The sequence below is a fragment of the Antechinus flavipes genome, chromosome 1 (assembly GCF_016432865.1).
Source record: "Antechinus flavipes isolate AdamAnt ecotype Samford, QLD, Australia chromosome 1, AdamAnt_v2, whole genome shotgun sequence".
NCBI classification, from domain to species: Eukaryota; Metazoa; Chordata; class Mammalia; order Dasyuromorphia; family Dasyuridae; genus Antechinus; species Antechinus flavipes.
Window position 1 is genome coordinate 9,331,758 of NC_067398.1, and position 19,994 is coordinate 9,351,751.

Below are 19,994 nucleotides of genomic sequence, written 5' to 3' on the forward strand. Positions count from 1 at the left end.
CAAGGAAAGGGGCGGGTCTCCAGGAGGGGGGAGGGGAGGGCCTGGGCGGGGCCGAATGAGCCTCCTGGGCCTTGTAGTTCCCCGGACCGGCCGGGAACGGGAGGGTACTGGAATCGAGCCGAGCGCTTCGTCTCGCCTCGCCTCGCTGCGCTTGGGGCGGGACCGGCGGCCCGACGCTCCTCTGGGCAGACGCGGTAGCGGAGGCGGCGGCGGCGGCGGCGTTCCGGGTGAAGGAGGTCCCCAAGGACCGGCGCTCGAAGCCGGAGCGGAGCCAGGGCAGGGCCAGGGCCCGAGGAGGCCGGTGGGGCGGCGGCGACAGCGGCAGGGACGGCATGGTCTGAGGGCTGCTGCAGCCCCATCCCAGGCGAAGCGAGCGGGGAGCCCCGTCTGCCGCGAGCCGCGGGAGGCCGGCATGGGCGGCCGCCGTCGCTGCCGCCGCTGAGGGCCGCCCGGCGGGCAGGCAGGCACTCTCCCGGCGCCGCCCGGCGCAGCGCAGCCAGCTTCCCCCCGTGTCCGCCCCCGCCCGCGCCCCGCACCCCTCCGCACTCAGCCGCCGCGGCCCGGGACCATGGCGGGGCCCATGGAGGAGGAGGAGTACACCAAGCTGGTGATGGAGTCGCAGCCCGAGTGGCTGCGGGCCGAGGTCAAGCGGCTCTTCCACGAGCTGGGCGAGACCACCCGCGAGAAGATCCAGGCGGCCGAGTACGGGCTTGTGGTGCTGGAGGAGAAGCAGCAGCTGAAGCTGCAGTACGAGGAGCTGGAGCTGGAGTATGAGACCATCCGCAGCGAGATGGAGCAGCTCAAGGAGGTGAGTGAGCCCTGCCGGGCCCGCCGCCCCCTCCCCCCCACTCCCGGCCTGTCAGGCTGCGCGCCGTGGGGTTCCTGCGGCATTGCGGCGCCGCCTGCCCCTTCCCCGGGGGAGGGGAGCCTGGGCGGGCGCCGCTAAGGGTCGCCGGCCCTGCCCTGTCCCCCTCCCCGTCCTCCCGCCGCCCCGTCGGCCCCAGCTGCCACTTCCCGACTCCCTCCTGGCCAGCGGGGATCCCGGGAGGTCATCGCCGCGGTGCCACGAGTCGGTCCGGGGCACCTTCCGTGCCAGCTCCGGTCCGTCATTAACGGCAAGGCTGAGCAAGCTTGCCTGCGGAGAGATTACTGAGCAGAGGAAAAGAGAAGGGCCTTCAGCTGGCAGGGAAAGGGGGCAAAACGGTTTGGCAGGACCCTCCTGGGCCGCCCGAGCCCTTGGCTGAGGGGCTCTTAGGCAGTACAGTCTCCCCTTTCCCCAGCAGCTCTTATGGCCTTTGTGTGTGTTCTGGTGGTCTGGAAGCGGATCCGAACCCGGGAGCTGCTGCCTTCCTTCAGTGCCCCTGCCCCAGAGGAGTATGTGGCACTGGAGCATTTTCTTGGCTGGGTCTTGGCAGTAGCTGAATCGCCTTCTGGGATATCAGTGCGTGTGCGTTTGCGTGTAAGATCCGGCAGCAGCATCTAGAATGCCAGTCTCAGACGGAGGCTAAAAACACAGGAAATGGGTCCTGGCTGGCACTGTCGGCCAGACTTCCCTCCTAGATAGATGCCCTGGCCCAGATGGCCAGGGAAATCGCAGTGGACAGAGACAGGCCGACTGGAGGAGCATTTGTGTGCGGCAATGCTGGCTTGCCGTCACTGGAGTCACTTGCATCCTCTCTGGAGTGGGACATAGGTCATTTGATCGGTTATATAATTCTGGGTTCTAAACTCAACAGCTTTCAGCCTGGAGGAAGCTGGGGGAATGAAGTCGCATATGTGTATGTGTATGGATGAGAGAGAGCGAGATCTGGTGCCTAGAGAAGGTTCATTTAAGAGGGGCTCTCCCCTCCTCTCCCTCCCAGGTATCTTGCTTGGAAGCGTCTCCCTGACTGATTCCAGCAGGGGACTCTGGGTAGGTGCCCTCCCTTTTCAGTGTGCTAGTGGGAGAGCAGTCAGAGGAAGCTCACAGCAAAGGGACCTGGGGAGAGAGAATCCATGCGGGGAGCAGATGGCCTGTGGGAAACCCTCCCAGCGGGGGGGACGGCTAGAGGGAAGCCCCGATACTGCTTGGTGACAGATTCCCAGTAGAGGCCCAGAGAGGGCTACTGAGATCAAATGGAAAGAAGCTGCTGTGTGTACTTGGAAGTTCTGCAGACTTGTTTCCCATACTGCCTCGGATACAATCAGTGTTCTGTCCATCTTGAGTCTCGGTTTCTTCTTCTGTAAACTGGGACTGATAGCAATAAATTCACTTGAAGATCAAGTGAGATAGATAATGTAAGTAAAGCACTCCATGAACAGTAATACATCAGGTACACTAAATCAACTTGGCCTTAGTAGATTGAGTTACTGTGCTTGGAGACAGGAAGAACTGGATTTAAATCTCACTTCCCCACATCTTAGCCATCTCGGCGCTCCAGGCACTAGGACTTTTGTAGAGTTGCTGCCGAGTAGCCTGATGGGAAGGGGGTTCTCTCCAGGAGCTCCCCATCTCGAGGAAATGACAAGTCAGACAGAAAGTCTGAGGACTTCCCAGGTGGGAAAAACTCCCTCTGTTAATGCAGGTCAGCACACCTGTCAGCTCGAGCAGAGGTGGGAACTGGGCTTCCTCTCCACCCACTACTTCCTCAGTGACTTTATTTCCTCAATACCCTTGTGGAGACCACCTGATATTCTTACAGAGGTTTTTTGACACACTCATTTTTTTTTTCTTACTTTGTTAACCTATTATCTATATTAAGTCACTTTTTTTCAATTACTGAGCATTTCTTTCCTTCTCACCTTACCTCCTCCCCCTGAGAGTAGTTTTCAATTATATGGTTTTTACAACTCTTTCCTCCAAGTTGGAGGCCCCGTGCTAAGCTCCGGGGAGCCAAAGAAAGGCAGAAGTCTGGTCTCCGCTCTGGAAGAGCTTTCCCTGGGACGGAAGAAGAAATTGCAAGAAAATTACTCAGAATTGCTTTCTCTTCTTGTCTGATCTGCCTGTGGCTCCCTTTTTAGTAGCTGATCAAGGAGGCTCTTTGGAGGGAAGAGCAGGAGGCTCATTTGGGCCAGAGGGAGGCTCATTTGGGTCCGATTTCTCTCCGGATTTCTATGTGAAGGAATTTCAGTTCTCTGGAATGTTTGTCCTTGGAAGCCCTGGAATTCCTTCTCCCTTCGGAGATAAGGCTGGGGCTGGTTGCGTGATAAAGGAGGGCTCCGGGCTCCTGGGGGAAGGAACCCTCCCCGTGCCCTCTACTATAGTTCTAGAGTTGATTTGGAATTAAGTGATGATTGTGGGAACGGTGGATGGGACTACTGAGCTACAGTCTGGAAGATCTGAATCCAGATCTGACTCTGGATACTTCCTAGCTCTGAACCTGGACTAGACATTTAACCTCAGTCTGCCTTCGTTTCTTCATCTGTACAATGGGGATCATACAGGCACTTCCCCTCCCAGGATTGTGCTGAGGATTGCCTGATATTTAGAAAGCGGTTTCCAGACTTTAAAATGATACACACCTGCCTTATTATTTTGTGGTGTTGTTTTATTGCTCCAGACCCCTTTTGCAGCCTATCTAAGCTCCCGTTTGGTTTTGAGGGCTTGCTCTGCCCAGTCGGCCTTGTTTCCTCTCACTCCTTGCCCTGTCCTGCTCTAGGCTTCGGAGCCTGGGGAGCCACTCGGCCTTCATCCGCCCCCTCCAAACTCACAGGATTCCCAGCCTAGGCCTCTTGCCTCGGCTTTGGGGTGGCTTGGGTGTGCGCCGCGGTCATCCCGAGCACAGGACTCGGTTACTTTAGACTTCTCCTTTGTCCGCTGTCCCCTCGCTCCCCGGTGCCTAGACAGTGCTAAGCCCTCAGCAATTCCCCAGCAAAACAACTGGCCGCTTCCTCTGCAGATTCTCCGGGTGTTTATCCCTCTCTATTTTTAGTCTTTGTGTACTGGAGGGAGAGATGGTAGGGGAGGGGCTGCTCTTCCCTTCGGCACCTCCTCCTCGCCCATTCTGGCACAGGAGCCTTCATCTGAGGAAGGAGCCATGGATCTGGAAGGAACACGGGCTCTAGGAGCCAACGGGTCACTTCCCATCACCCCCTGCTGCTTTCTTTCTCCCTGTGGGAGCAATCATTCACTCTCCCTGAGCCCCCCAGCTAGCTCTTTGGTAAAGTAAGGGCCTTGGGCCTCTAGGCCTCTTCCAGCTCTCCGTTTAGGCTACTTTGGTCATCCGGCCTCCGCTCGAATGCTGCCCGGGATGGGACCCGCTGCCTTCCAAGGCGTGCCCATGTAATGTGAGGCCACTTCCTCATATTGGGCAGAGGTTCTATGAGCCTCAGCTTTCTCATCTGTAAAATGGGAGTAACAGGATCCTGCCTCACTTCTGTGAGCCCCTCCCACGGACCCTCAGCTCCTTGAGGGCAGGGACTGGCTCCATTGTGGCTCTGTAGTCCCTCAAGCCTGACACACACAGTTGAAGCTTAATAAATGCCTGTCCATTTACACAGTTGATGCTTAATAAATGCCTGTCTGTTTCATTGAATTCATCAGAAATTCAATCAGAAATCAGTAAGACCACCCGGCCCCCCAGTTTCAGTGTCACCAGCCGCCCTGCAGCTCCTTTAACTTGCTCCTCCCCCCACCCCCCCAGACTAACCCATTCTCCATTCCTTCTGCTGATCCCTCCCTGCTCTGTGGATGTGCCGGAGCTTCATCATCCTTCCTTGAGCACCGACCTCCAGACGTGGCCGTCCAGGGGCAGAGCAGGATGGGCCGGGCGAGTGCCGAAAAAGCCCCCTTCCCAGCGCTTTCCCGGACCTCGTCCTACACCGAACTCTGCACTCAAAGCCCCGGTACCATCCGGGGTACGGTTTGAGAGTCATTGTCCTCAGAGGTGACTGAAAGGGCCGGCGGCTCACCTGCCTTTTCTCCTGGCAGGGAGCTGTTACCCCCTCACCAGAAAAAGATCCTACTTTGTTTCTATGTTTAAAAAAGAAAAAGTTTATTGACACTTTAAAATCGCCACTGTTGCCCATGGTGGCTCCTTTCCCCTTTCCTCATTGCAACTTGTTACACGAAGTAACAAGTCTGAGCAAACAAAACAAGCCTGTGGGTCCCTCGTGTCTGAACGTGTTTGCTGCGTTCTGCCCCCTTGGCCACCGCCTCTCTGGAGATGTTTCACCGAGGCCGGCTCCCTCACAGTCACTAACGGAGCACTTCTGGAGCTCTGGCCGGGCCCGCTGCATTTATCCCAGCCGGGAGAGTCCTCCGTGTCGTTTTCCGTTCCGGCCTGCTAGCCACCGGCCGGCTTGGTCTCCCCCATCTGCCTGTGGGAGCCGGCCCGGCTTTCAGTGGCTCCTTCAAATCCATCTCTTGCAGGCCGGGACTAGTTCTCCCCCTGGGATCCCTCCTTTCCTTTAGCGGCTCCCTTTCCCGGGTGCCCCCTTGATCTCCGGCTTTTGCTACTATTAAAAAGGGGGCGCCTATTCCTATTTTAGCATGAATGGACTCGTGTCTTTGCCCTCCCTGTGGCCGCCCAGACCCTCGTCAGAGAGACGGCCGAATTACTTGGAGGTGATGGTTCCAAAGTGGTTTCTCATCTGGGCCCAGCCAAGTGTTGGGGGGGGGGGGTCGCTTGTTCCTTGGTCATTAACCTCTGTGGTTCAAGACAGTGAACCCCTAACGTACCTTAACAAGCTTTGTTATTGCACCCCGCTCCTACCTTATCCTTTGTAGTAATGATATTAATAGGGTGATATTAACACTAATAGCATCATCTGTGTGCGTCAGAGCCACAAAGGAGCCAGTCCCTGCCCTCAAGGAGGGGCTCAAATAATCCTCCCAGAAATAAGGCAGAATCCTGTTACTCCCATTTTACAGATGAGGAAGCTGAGGCTCAGTCTCTCCCCAATGAATATTTACTAATAAATATTAAATTTGCAGAGGGTCTTACAAATATCATCGCATTTGATCCCCACAGATTTGGGAGGAAAGTGCTATTATTATTTCCATTTGAAGTGAAAAAACGGAGGCAGGCAGGTTAAATGACTCACCTGGGGTCACCCAACACTGGTTTTCCCCGTCTCCACATCCCACCCTCTGCTCCCTCTTCCCCCCCCCCGTCCCCCCCCGTCCCCCCCCACCCCCCCAGCTCTGCTAGTTTGCCTGTAGGAGTGGGGATCCCAACAAGAGGTGGAGCTCAGATTGAATTAATGAACCAAGTAATTGCTTTGCAAGCCCCTCCTGAGTTGGGCAGTGGATGCTTTGTCCTCATTTCACGCTCAGAATCGCCCAGAATTGTCCGGGGTCCTGGCGGCCTTGGCTAGAGCTCAGGGTGAAGGCCAGACCTTGACCCCAGTCTCTTTTCTTCCCTTTTTACTCTACTCCTTTAAGTGTCATTAGTCAAATAAAAACAAAGATTTCAGTCGGGAACTGAAGGAAGGAGGAAGGGGGGGAGCTTTAAATCTTTTTTTATATGTAATTGGGGAAAAAATCAAATATTTTTAAACTAAAAATGCTGCTCAGGTACCCCCCCCCAAAAAAAAAAAAACTAGGTAAGCCACCTGCCTTTAGAAAATAAATTTATTTTTGCACTGAACTTGACTGAATGGGGGCCAGAAAGGCTTTGCCCTCCATCCCAGGGATGAGTTCATTCTCACGTTTCTTGTCTTGGGGAAGGGTCAAGCTGGACATGCTGGGAGGTTGTGGCCACCGGAGAGGGGGGGAGGGGTGCTCTGTGCAGATTCTGACTGGGCCATGGCTGACCTGGAAGGGGCCATGTAGGTCATGAAGGGTCCGAGCGTGGTCCCACAGGTCCCAAAACTTAGACTTGATTTCTCCCAGTTGGGGTCGAAGGCCGTACAGAAAGAAGGCAAGTGCAATTGTGTCATCCGCCGTAAAAGCACAGATCGGGAGCCCCAGAAGCGCCCCCCATTCCTCTCCCATGGGGCCACGTTTTGAGTCCTTGGCAGAGCCGGGGGCCAGATTTTTCTTGGCTGTTTGACCTTGGTGTGTTGTGATTTAAGTCCCATTTTGGATCCTTATTGCTCTCAAAATAATCAGTTTTCTAATCTATAAAATGGGGCCATAAATATTGGTGGTCCATATTTAACCTACATCCAATTGCTTGTTGTCTAGGATAGGGGGAGAAGAATTTGGAACACAAAGTTTTGCAGAACTGAATGTTGAAAACGATTTTTGCACGTGTTTGGAGAAATAAAATCCTGTTGGCGAAAAAACAACATACTGTTGGTGTCCCCCCCCACAAGGCTGTTCTTTGCCCCCTTCCCAAATCCTACCCACCTCCCCTCATCAGTTCTTATTATTGGGTCAGTCACAGGAGTCCCCATTTGTACAAGGCTGCTCCGGTGATAGTGATTTCAGGATCTCCTCCTAGCCCTTTTCTGGCCTCCGTCCTGGCCTCTTTGTGCTCGGGGACACTGGTTTGGTGGTGTTGCTGAAGAGATTGTGCCTGGGAAAGCTGTGCTCTCTGTGGCAAGCCTCCTCTGGCTTGAGGCTCAGTGGAAACTTGGCCGGGCCTGCCATGTGGAGCTGGAGCACCAGGGTCGGAGCCTGACATCAGCTTGGCAGCGCTCTCTGCCCGCCGGCCTCCTTCCCAGCTGATCTCTCACTGACTGGGGAGGGGTAGAGTGGAGAGTGAGTCATGGGAGGCGAAAGCTGGCTGGGACCTGGGAAGGCGGCTAAGCTGACCCGGTGACATGATCCTCCAGTGAGGGGCTTTGTAGCCTCTGCTCCCAAGGCTTTGGGAGCAGAGAGCCCACAGTTGCCCACAGTTGCCCAGGTTGCCATTCTCACCTGTCCCCCTTCCCGATGCCGGCCCAGGCCACCCGTGCCGGCCCGGGCCACCCGTTCCGCCCCGTCCCCCTTCCCGACGCCGGCCCAGGCCGCCCGTTCCGTCCTGGCCACTGGCCTCCCTCACAAGGCTGGACTCCAGGGGCGGCACCATCCTTTGTCCTCTGTAGCTCTGTTGTCCGGGAAACGTCCAGCTCCCATCTCTCAGCAGAAGCTTACTCACCTGAAGGTTGTTTTTTTTTTTTTTCCTAAACCATAAGATCATAAATCTGGAGCTGGAAATGCCCCCAGTCAGCCATCTAATCTCTCCCCAGCCACCCAGCTCACAGCCGAGCAGAACTGAGACCCAGAATGGGAACGTGGCTAGCCTCGCGGGCAGTAAGTAGCTGAGCTGGGATTTGAGCTCGGCTCCCCTGGGTGCTCTTCCCATTACCCCGCACTGCCTTGGCATATAAGACGCCCTGGGCACGGCGGGTCTGAGAGGAGGCGGCTTTTGAAGTCCTAAAGGCTCAGCTGCCAGACCATCTTCTCTCAGATAAGGGTGGGGTCGAAGGCCCCAGATAACTGTCTCTGTGGTAACCCGAGTTCTCAATGCCCGAATCATCCGCCGATATGGCAGGAATGAGACCGCCCGGTCCGGAGGCACGCCCGGCACGCCAGGCATGGCACCAGACCCGTCGCTTGGCGCGACCCTCCGTGCCCCGGGAGGCCTCGGGCCGAGGAATGAGGGGGAGCCTGCCAGGGCTCCTGGCCGAGCCGCCGCGGGCTTCACGCTCGCTTTATTATCCGTCCGCCCTTGGAATCCCGGTCTCGAGTTTCAGGTTTCCAGATTTAGCCAGCCCGATCGGCCTTGTGAGAATCCGAAGGCAGCCCGCGCTCGCTTGGTTCCCCCGGGGAGGACGGCCTAACGGAGGGTGCTCTGAGAGCGTCCTCAGTGAGGCTCAGAGAGGGCCCCCGAGTTTCCAGATTGGGGAAATGAGGCCCAGAAACATACCATCGTTTCCGCGGTAGTGAGAGTGATCAGAGGCCAAATTTGGGGTCCAGCCCTCCGTGTCCAGAGGATTCCCAGCTTCCCAGCCAGCCAGGAGTAATGATAAAAGGATAATATAATAATATGGAGTGATGATAGTGATCGTGAGAGGGGAAAAAGCCTTCTTCCAAGAGGAGGGAAACTCACAGTAATATATTTTTTTGGATGGTTGTTTGCCAGTTGGGAGACAGTCTGAAATAGCCCAGGACTTGCCTCCTCCCCCAAGGAGATCATGAGCCCCCAGCCCCCTTAAGGTGATATCAAACTCACCTGGAAATGGTGGCCATGAAACAGTCTGTACATAAGGATCCCTGGGAGCTGCAGAGCCACCTAGAAAACCACATATTAACATTAGCTGTGTCCTATTGTATTTTTTATTTTATTTTATTACTTGTTTTCCCAGTGTGTTTGAGGAATAAGAGGGACTTTTACTTAAACTTTTTATTTTTAAAAAACATGCATGGGTAGGGTTTGTTTTTTTTTTTTAAACACTGATCCTTGTAAAACCTCATGTTCCAAATTTCATCCCCCCTTTTCCTCCATTCTCTCCCCTAGATGACACGTAATCCAATATAGGTTAAACGTGTTTAAAAATATATATGTTAAATCCAATATAATGTATGGATATTTATACAATTAGCAAGTTGTACAAGAAAAATCAAATCAAAAAAGGAAAAAAAAATGAGAAAGAAAATAAAATACAAGCAAATGGCAACAAAAAGAGTGAGATGGCTAGATTGTGATCCACACTCGCTTCCCACAGCCTCCCCTCATGCTCTCTTCATCACAAGATCAAAGCCCACTTTTAAGAGTCCTAGCCTTGTGGCAAACCCACACCCCTGGTCCCTTTTCAGCTGCCCTGGCAGCTTGCGGGAGTCACTGGCAGGTGCTTGATGGCTCAGGTGGAAAGGATATCAAGTGAAGGAGAGAGGTCATGGGATGGGCCGGGCAGCAGGAACAGCCAGTGGGATAGCCCATCGTCCCACCGTGTCCTTACAGGATTTAGGGATTCGGAGGAAGGCCCCCCAGCCCACAGAGCGATCTCCCTGTGGAAGGTTCATGGGAACAGATGGCTAAGAGCCCGTGGGCTGCTCCAAGCCACTGTCGAATGGCTTTTGGATGCGGAAGGGGCTCTGGGGATCGGCTAGTCTAGCGTTACCCCAGCTCAAGTTCAGTGGTCAAGTTTGGGGCTCGGTAACAGATCCTTAAGTGGGGAATAAAGGGGGTCGGGGAGCTTGGAGAGGAAATACGCTCGATTCTCGGATTCCAAGCGTTTTCGGGAGATCCGTTGTTTTGGATTTCCTGTTTCTCAGTAAAACAGGGACTGCCGAGGGTCCTCCCTGGGGGGGGGGGGGGGGGACTCCCCAGCCAGTAGCCAGGAGCACTTGTGAGCCCAGCCCAGGCTTTGGAATGGAGTTTTTTCAGCTTGGCTGGCCCCGGCCCTCCAGGAATGCAGCAGCGGGGATTGCACCTCGGGGTGCTGGCGCGACATCCAAGCAAAGGCCCTGGCCCAGTTGGTAGTTAAATAACAGTTGTGCTAACTTGAGTAATAACTTGGAAGAGAGCTAAGAAAAAGGTCTTCAATTCCCTCCCTGTCATTGGCAGATGAAGTCAGGTGACAGGTTCAGGGTCACCCGGCTGGAAGGTTCTGGAGGTCACGTCAAGGTTAGGAAGAGGAAAGCAGCTGGTACTGTGGAAGGAACCTTGGGTCTGAAACTGGGAGCTCCCTGGGAGGGTCTCAGTTTCCTCATCTGTAAAATGAGACAGTTGGCCCCTCTGGTAGCTGAGAGCAGAGAATGACTGATCTCCTTGTGATGGGGAAGCCCTTGGGCTCTGGGAGGGAGGAGCCATCTCTAGGGGAGTAGAACGGTGGGAGTTTGGTCCCAAGAGTGCCGAGGATGTGCATTCTCTCCTGGGCCGCAGGAGCCCTGCCTCTTCCTGGCCTCATAGGGCAAGTTTCTGGTGCCCTTTTTGAGCTGGGGAGGGGGCTGAGGAAGAGGGGGTTCTCATGGAAACGGCGCATCCTCCGGATTCGTCTGGGGGGCCTCCCCATGGAGTTCACTTATGCTCTGCTTTATCCAGGGGTGGGATGAACACTGCAGCCTCCCCTTCTCCCCAAGTTACAGCCAGATTTCTTTGGGGCCCCAGGGTGGAGAGCTGGCCAGGCTCCCCTAGATCCGAAGGGTCTCAGACCACCCAGCCCAGCCCTCCATTTTACAGATGAGGAAACTGAGGGAAATCACTGTCCCAAGGACACGGAGCTGCCTGATGGGACATGGCCCAGGCCGGGGTGCCGTCCCCTCCTCCTCGGGCTCTGGCTGTGGCTTGGGAAGATCCGGGCGGCTTCTTCTGGCTTCCTGGCCGGGTGGTTCTAATAACTGGCGCTCGGACGGTTCCCCTCTGCGTCCCCCTGGGCAGCAGTGCCGAGAAGTTGCAGTGCTGGGGCGCTGGCTTTCTGCATGGTGGGACGGCGTCTCTTGGGCTCGCACCCTGGCAGGGGTGGCTCTTGGGTGTGGCTGGCAGTTCCCTGGCAGGTGTGAGTAGGGGAGGGGCAGAGAGCCCCTCTCGCCTGAGAACCCCCAGCCTGGCCACTTGGATGGGCACACGCTGCCCTTGGCTTCCAGGAAGGCCCGATCCTGGTGGGAAGAGCCAGTCTCCTGGCCAGCAGTCGCATGGAGGGCGGCACAGGGATGGGGCGCCCCATCCTCTGCGCTGAGCCCCCTTTCCAGAATCCCCTTCCCCAGAATTCTCGCTGGCTCTCCTCTGGGGTGGATCGGAGGCGGCCATGGGGAGTCGGTGGGAGCCATGCTCAAAGCCAGGATGAGCCCTAAGGCTGCCCTTGCCCAGAAGGTGCCAGTCCACTCTGGCAGAGGGAGTTTCCTCATCTGGAAATTCCTGATAGCGGCCCCAGGTCTTATCTGAGCTGCTGCGGAGGGCAGCCCGCCCCCCACTCCTGGGCTGCTGGTGGGGGAGGGGGCATGGAGGGCCTGGAGCTCTAGATTGGGAATGGGGGGGTGTTTGTGACTAATGGAAAGCCCTAGTCTGGGTGCTGCTGACCTCGGCGTAGGGGTCAGCTCTGCCCCCACCCGGGATCCTGGCATTGGAGGGGGTCGGACGTTCCTAGGTGGTTGGGTTGGGGGGGAGGGTGCCAGCTGCAGACCAGGCTGTTGTTCGGTCGCTCAGCCGGGGCCCAGCCGTCTGGGGTTTCTGGGCAGACACCGGAGCGGTTAGCCAGCGCCTTCTCTGCTTTTAGGCAAGGGTGAATTAAGTGACTCGTGCAGGGCCTGATGAGTGTCTGAGGTCAGAGCTGAACGCGTCTTTGTGCCCTGCCGCTGTGGCAGAACTGTGCCCGGTGCCCCAGTACCCAGGCAGGCGGGGCTGGTGTCCCCAACCGCGGGGGGTCCTTCCCAGCGCCAACCCTCGGGCCCTCCCGCTCCCTTCTTCCCGCCTGGTCCCGGGGATGGCAGGAGGCCGCCCGGGGCCTTCCCACCAGCGCCACAGCCTTGGGGTCTCTAGGCAGGGGAGGGGGCCCGGCTCGGGGGAGGGGGCCCGGCTCAGCGGCTGCTCTGGAGGGCACACACCGGCGGAGATGTGGGGCCCGTGCCAGGCTTCCAGGAGCAGGCCTTTGTAAACGGAGCCTCTGCCAGGCCGGTGCCAAGACGCGGCTCCCTTGTCTGCACTTCCTGAAGTAGATTGACATCACGAGTCCTTGTTGCCTTTGAAACTCAACCCTCCCCTTCTTACCCCTCCCGCAGACTCCTCTGTCATTAGTGGTTGTGTTGAAGCAGCAAAAAACCAGCCTGACCCCACCCTTGACCTCTGACCCACGCCCTGTTGCCACCCAAGAGGAGGGGGAGGGGAGGGGAGGTGGGGGAGATGGGCTGGGGGGAGGGGAAAGGAGCCTGCTGAGGCTTTTCTCCCAGGCCCTTTCCTTCCCCACCCTCCCTGGTGGCCACGCGGAGGCTCCGCGGAGAGACCTTTTGAAAGAATTGTGGGAAGGCCGAGCAGGATTCCTTTGGAGAAGAGGATGTTGGGGGGGAGGGGGCAATGAGGTTAAACTGATGGGGGGGCGGCTCTCTGGGCAGTCGGGCCCGTGGGCCCGGAGATGGAATTGCCAAGTGAAAGGGAAGGTCAAGGGCCATGGGGAGCAGCACAAACACACGGGCTCGGTTTCTCCAGATTGTTCTGGGGAGGGGAGGGGAGGGGCGCGCCCGGGCATGCTGGGTAGTGAGCAGCCCGTGTAAGGGGAGGAGAGGGCCTTCCCCACCCCCAACGTTCTCCCCAAACTGCCAGCATCGGCCGGGAGCCCGCCCCTGCCCCATTGCTCCCCGCTTTGGTTCTGGCCACTGAAGGCCTTGCGCCTTCTGGGATCCCCCGCCCTGCGCCCCCAGACCGGGCCCTCACGGGCTTGGTGAGGACTTCTCTTCCCCCAGGCTCCCCCACAAGGAGCCCCCCTCTCCTGGGACGGTTCGGGGCCAGCCCACGTGGGAGTGATCGCCCTGGAGCCCAAACATTGCGGAAAGTGAAACTTGGGCGGAGCGACGCCTTCTGACCTTGGGCGGCTGCTGTGCTGCCGCAAGCACTGGCTGAGGCCCCCTGGGAGGCCATTAGTGACTGACCCAGAGGCAAGTGGGCGGGGCCGTGGCCAGGAGCCTTCCTGAGCAGCTGTGGGCGTGTCGCCAGCCCCTCCCAGCCTCAGTTTCTCCATTTGTAAAATGGGTGTAGTGACGGGATTGTGGGGAGCCAGTGAGGGCACAAGCATTAAGGGTCACAGAAGCGTGCGACTCCTCCTGGCCCCGGCTTGTCCAGGCCTGGCAGCCTCTCCGCCCCCCCACCCGCGGCCAGGACTGCGGAGAAGTCCCTGGGCCGGGCATGGAGGCGCCTCCTCAGGCAGGGCGCAGTGGGAGGGCGCAGGGCGCAGTGGGAGGGCGCAGGGCGCAGTGGGAGGGCCCAAGGGGAAGAGCCTCGGGCCAATGGGAGCCGAGCTGGGCTAATTATGGACATGACAGCCGGGCACGTGGTGGGCTCCGGGACTGCCAGGGCTTGCCTGCCGGTGGAGCTGGAAACTCTGCCGCTTTCCGCCTCGCCCTGCGCCCTGGGTAGGGGAGGCCTTCGCTCCATTTTGCGGATGAGCCCAACGGCCCGGAAGTTCAGGGACTCCCTGTTGGTCCCGCGGCTGGGGAAGGTCATGGGGCTCCGATGCTCCTGTTAGTGGCCAGTTGGAGCCGCCCTTTGGAGAGCGGGAGCCAGCGGGGAGAGCTCGCAGTGCCCCCCCCCCCCTGGGGGTGGGAGAGCATTAAAATGACCACACCTTCCCCCTCTCCCCAACCTGTTTCTTATTTTCCCAGCGCTGCTGGTGGAGAAGGCAACTCCTCCCAAGTCAGCTGGCCCGGCTGTAAGGGCCCTCGGGCATCCCTGGGGGAAAGGGAAGAGACCTTTATGGGGAAGTGGTTTGTGTTTTGTTTTCACTGAGGCAATTGGGGTTAAGTGACTTGCCCAGGGTCACCCAGCCAGGAACTGTTCAGTGTCTGAGGTCAGATTTGAACTCAGGTCCTCCTGACTCAGGGCTGGTGCTCTGCCCACTGCGCCCCCAGCTGCCCGCATTTATGGGGTACTCTTGCTTTGGGGCCTTCTCTCTGGCCTTGGGGAGGACGCTTGTGCAGTCATGGGAATGGGTGGCTCGGCCCTTCCTTCCCCACCTCACCAGTCCCTGTGGGGAAGTTCCTGGGCTGGGCATGAAGGCAGCCCCTCAGGCAGGGGACCCGGATCTAGTCCCAGGGAGCTGCCCTTGGCCCTTTGGCACCTTTCCTTTGCCCTCCCCGCTCCTCTCTGTGTTCTGGCCCCTTCCCTTGGCTCGGCCCCTTCCCTTGGCTCGGCCCCTTCCCTTGGCTCGGCCCCTCTCGGGAAGAAGCAGGCCAGGATCCGGTTTCCCAGATGAGGAACCTCGCGAGGCGTGAGGAAGTGGCAGCCACCTCAGACTCCACGGCCATCGCTCTCCTGGCTGTGGCACCTGCTGGCCCAGGAGGCCTTGCTCTCGCACTGGTCTCAGTCACGGATGTGTGACTGTGACCCCTTTTGGGGGGTTCCTGACAAAGGCAGTGGGAGTCGCTTCTTCTCCAGCTCATGTAGATGCGGGAACCCGAGGTAACCGGATGGAGTCACACAACCCATGGCTGGCAGAGCCGGCCTCCGGGCCTCCTGACTCCTGCCCAGCGCCCTTTCCCCTGGGCAGGGGGGGCTGTGGCTTGCTCTCTGCTCCATGCTCTGAGGGTTGTTGGTTTTTCAAAGCTTTTCCTAACACAGAAATTCCAGAAAAACTGGGGAGCGCAGACAGAGTCTGCAGGAACCCCAGGTCAGCCGGGACAGCCCCTCAGAATCTGGGCTGCCTGCGGGCAGTGAAGCAAAGGAGGACTTGACTTTCATTGGCAAGAGCAGAGGCCGCTGCCGTGGCCCTTCCTTTGGGCTGAGCCCTTTTCTCTTCGCTCTGCTCACTGACCCTTTGATCTTTCTGCAGCCTAGGAGGGAGCTCCCTTTCTGGGGCACTGCCTCCTGCCCCCTCCTCTTCCCCCCCACCCTCTAGTTTCCCTCTTCTCTTAGCTGGAAAAGACATCTTGTCATTCCTCTTGCCCATCCTCATGTAAGCTGCTTGAGGGCTAGAGCTCTCCCTTGAGGAAAGGACAGATCCTCGAGGTTGGGCCATGTGGGAGCAGTTCTCACATGGGGCACCTTCCTCACGTGGGGTGCCTCCCTTGGGGCTCCTCCCTCCCTCGGGGCTCCTCCCACGGAGCCGGCCAGCCAGTGGGAGTGGCCCTTGGGTGTAAGTCTCCCCAGAGTTGTCATGAACTCCTTAGATTAGTATTTCAGGGATCCGTGTTTCACTGGTGTGGGTGGGCATTTTACTGATGGAAATTGCCATCCCTTTATGACTCAGTAAGCAGTTTTCAATACTTGTTGTGAGGAAAAGATCCACTGCCTGCCTGCCGATGAGCCTGTCTTGTCTTGATGGTTCCTTAAGTGGCCATTCCCCTCTGAACCTTAGCTTCCAAAACCTTCCAGATGAAGGTGTGGCACAGCATGGGGCTGGGGACTCCCAATGACTCCAGAATGAAGGCATTTAGCCCTTGGGAGATGAAGATTGATCTGGATCAGGAGCCGCTGAGATCCCACTGTTGCCTTGCTGAGGGCCAGGTGCCTTCTGGGTCGCTGCTTAATTCAACCGTTGCCTCTTTTTTAGCAAAAACAATTATAGCTGATCACCCAGGCCAGCTCATGGGCCTGTGTCCCACTGGAAAGAACAAGCTGAAATCCATCGCCCCCAGAACCTTCCCTGCCTCGGTGAGAGCTGGCTGCCAAGGCCGGTTTCCCCTGGTATATTTGACTAGAAGGATCTGGCGTAAGAGGGCTTCTTCTCCCCCTCCTTTTCCTTTTCTTCTGCTCTTGCTCCTTGACAGTCTTAGAATTTAGACCCGGCATTGGGGATCACCGTCCCATTTTCCAGAGGAGAAGATGGTCGCGGTTAATTGGAAAAGCTTGCCCACGGTCACCCGAGTATCAGTTCACTGTGCCTCTCGCTTGCCACATTTTTCTTGTAACTCGGCAAAGACGCTGATGGACTACTAAAGAGAAGATTTAACCCCCCACCAAAGTATGGTGTACAGTTCTGGTTCTCAACGGGCTTTAAACCTAGATAAGGGGACACAACTCGAAACAATTAGCGAGTGATAAATGACTAAGTTGCCAGTAAAACATGTGAGAGACTCAGAGCAAATAAGGAGCAAAGATTAGAGAAAGTTTTGTGAGAAAGTTGGGAAATACAGGCTTGATTTTATACCGACTAGTTCCTTTAGTTCCTTTACTCTTTTTCTTGCTGCCATAGTGTATGGAGTGATCAGTTGGATCTAAGTTTTAATGTCACTTTGACCAAGATGGCGAAGAAATGGATTTGATTCCTCGCTGTTGCCTTGAGACCGTAGCTTTCTCAGAGAGTATCCCATATTTTGGGCATTTAGGAAAGAAAGCACTACTAGGGCTTCTAGTACTCGGTACGACTGGGAGAAAGCCGGCCAAGCTCTCCGCCACGTTTTGTTTTGTTAGAGGTCGTTCCGGGAGACTTTAGCATATAGTTTGTGCTTTGCCATGTGTTCCATCGGACCATGTTTTTTGGTCCAATAATCGGGGCTGCCTGCGGAAATTCAATAATGGTCCAGGGATGGACTCTGTAGTTCTTTATTCTGATCAACACTGTCTCCAAATAAAAGATAATCAAATAAAAAAGAAAAGAAAAGAAGAAATTAGATTAGGAAGGAACCTTAGAGTTCCCTATCTACGGAGCCCGCCTGCCTTTCTCTTCTCTTCCTGTAGGCTAGTCCATTTAATTCAGATCACCAAACATTAAGTGCCTACTGTAGGCTTAAGTGCTGGAGGTACAAAAACTAAAAAATTAAACAGAGGTCTCTGTAAGGGTGGGTGTGGGGGCCTGGAATAATACTCCATCCACAGAGAGAGTTTTATTTTTTAGATCTGCTTTGTGTTTGCTTAGTTAGGAGAGAAAACATCACCTGATGAGGGCAGGGAGAGATTAAGAACTGCTGCTCAGCATGGGGGACCCTCCCCCCATGTGGGAGGAAACTGGAGATTCTGTGAGGAGGAAAGAATGCATTTATTCATGGGGGGGGGAAGGAGAGAGAATGGGATATTTGGGGAGAGGAGGCCCAGAAGGGAGGCCTAGATGTGGACCTTGGAGAGCATCCGAGATGCTATTGAGCATTGGAAGACAAGCTGGCCCTTCTGGCCCTCCACACACAGCAGTCTTGGGTTCCCCCCCTTCTGAGTGCAGAACCTCTTAGAACCCTGGGCTTCCGGCTGTCGGCCCAGAGGCTGCCTCTTGTGCCTGGCCTGTTGAGGTGCTCGGCTCGCTCCTGGACCGGTAGGGAGTCTGCATTTTCTCTCCATTAACTCTGCCTGTTGGATGGAAGAGGCTCAGTGCTCCCATCGGCCCCCACGGGTATGGAGGAGGGAAGGAAGGAGAGAATTGTTGGGACACCGCGGCCTCCGGCGCTTTTACCTGTCACAGGTGGTCACATTGTAACTTGCCTGCCACCATTGCCACACAGCTGGCTTCCGTCCACCCTTGTGAACACCGAGACTCCCAGAGTTCCTGTGCCCCAAATGCCTTAGTAACCAGCAGTTGCAGGGCCTGAGAGGACCCAGAGCTCCGGAAGGAGAGTCCCTCCCCTCAGGAAGCTGACCATTTAACAAAATTAAAGGTTTTTTTATTTTCCTGTTGCTTTAATTTCCCCTTATAGTCCTCCCTTTCCTAGAGACCTTTCCCCCTACAACAAAGGATTTCTGGGGGTTAAAAAACAAAAAAAGCAAAAAAAAAAAGCAAAACTAAGGGATACTTTTAAAAACCAGATTATCCATGCACAACTCCACACCCAGGGACCATCCCATCTCCTCTGCCCAGAATAGGATGGGAGTCTGCTGACATTCTGATGGAATTAATTCTCTCTGTGAAGGGCTCCCCCAGGGTCTGCCCAGCCCCACCTCTCCCAGGCTCTAGACCGGTCCTGAACGCTCAGTTACCCACAGGACCAAAGTCACTTGATCTTTTTACTGAGTGACTGGGATTTGTCTGAACCGATCGTGTCCACTTAACCGACTTCTCTTCCCTAGTGAGCAGCAGGGCTTTTATTTTCCAAGAACTTGAGTGCTCTTGCACTTCTCTCTCCTTCGGTCCCCTGGCTCTACTGGCCATTGATTCTTCCTGATTATTCTTCCTTGGAAGGCTGATTCATCTCGCTCCGGCCTCCTCATCCTGTGCACTGCATTCAGAGCTCTCTTCTTCAACACTGCTTCCATTCATTGCCCTTCCCTGCTTCTGAATCCACAATGGTGCCCTCTCTTGCTTATCAGCTCAAATCTGAACGTCTTATCCCCATGTTCTGCATCCTCCCTCTCACCCCATCCAATTAGCCAGCTCCACCTTGTTGCCCAACTTGTTTCCCACCATTCTCCATCTGCTGTGGTTAGCTTAGCTAACCAAGTACCATTTGGGAATTCATTAAATGAGCCGGGCGGATCGGAGACTTCGGGCAGGAAAAGCCCGGGACTTGGCGTTCCGTCCCCTCCTTAGAGCTGTGTGACTCTTAAGCAGCCTCTGGCATCATTGCTGGCCCCTCTCTGGGGGATTTCCTCTGTAACATGAAGAGATCAGACGAGATGGATCTCGGAGTTGTTTTCCAAGGCTAAGATTCTGTCGGTCACCTGGTATTTTATTGAGGGCTTAAGCCAAGCCCTGGGTAAACATTCGGGATACAAAGAAAAGCCAAACCATCCCTGGCCTTCTGGAGCTTGCATCCTAGGGAAGACAGGGTGCAAAGGTCATCTTACCTCCACTTCTCTTGCTCCCTATTAGGAACATTTTCTTCTCTTCTGAGGGACCATAAATCCTATCGTCACCCCCCACGGCTGCCCCAAACTCCAGTGATCTGGCCCTTCTCAAGGGCCACCACCGCCAAACACTTCTTGAATATGTCTTTTGTGCTAAGAATATGAAAGGGAATAAGGAAGTCCCTGTCCTTGACACTGACAGACTTTCTAGCTTAGAGGTAAGAAAGACTTGAATTTTCTGGTGAGAAAACCCCCTTTCTTATTGAATGCTTATTTGCATCCATGCTTCCATTTTTAAAGACTTGCCAGACTGCTCACAGAGAATTTAAGTTACTTCGCCTGTCCAAGGCAGGACCTGAGGCCAGATGTACACACGTGTATCCCATATTTGGACATACACATTTACATATAAGGTTAAAATAAAATCACAGTGCCGAGTAGCATTTCATGGATCGGGATCTTAGATGTGTAAGAAGTCTTTTTTTTTTTTTTTTTTAGATTGATAAAAGAGGTTTATTATTAGATAAACAAAGTTAAAGTATAGGAGAAGGTAGAGATAAGGAGGGCACTGGACAGAGGGTCCAGTGGACAGAGGGTCCTCACATGGTAGCCATGTTTGGAATCTCTGCCAATGTGTAAGAAGTCTTTCAGATCATCTTGGCTAGTGGATCCCAATGTTTCTTGTTCCTCAAATCCCTTTATGAAAATAATGGGTTGTAAACCCTCACTATAACTCAAAGCTTATTCATTAAGTGTTTATAATAACTATAATGACAGCTTTTGCTAAAA

General features: G+C 55.5%; 1 protein-coding gene across 3 annotated transcripts in view; it reads left to right on the forward strand.

The window, feature by feature from the left end:
* Nucleotides 1-556: 556 nt before the first annotated feature.
* The window catches only part of BICD2 (BICD cargo adaptor 2), a 56,320-nt gene continuing 36,882 nt past the window's right edge, over nt 557-19,994 (forward strand). For all 3 annotated transcript variants that reach the window (XM_051978849.1, XM_051978858.1, XM_051978866.1), the window contains exon 1: nt 557-808. In XM_051978849.1, coding sequence (XP_051834809.1) covers nt 569-808 — 240 coding nt within the window. In that variant the 5' untranslated portion in view covers nt 557-568. The remainder of the gene's footprint in view (nt 809-19,994) is intronic.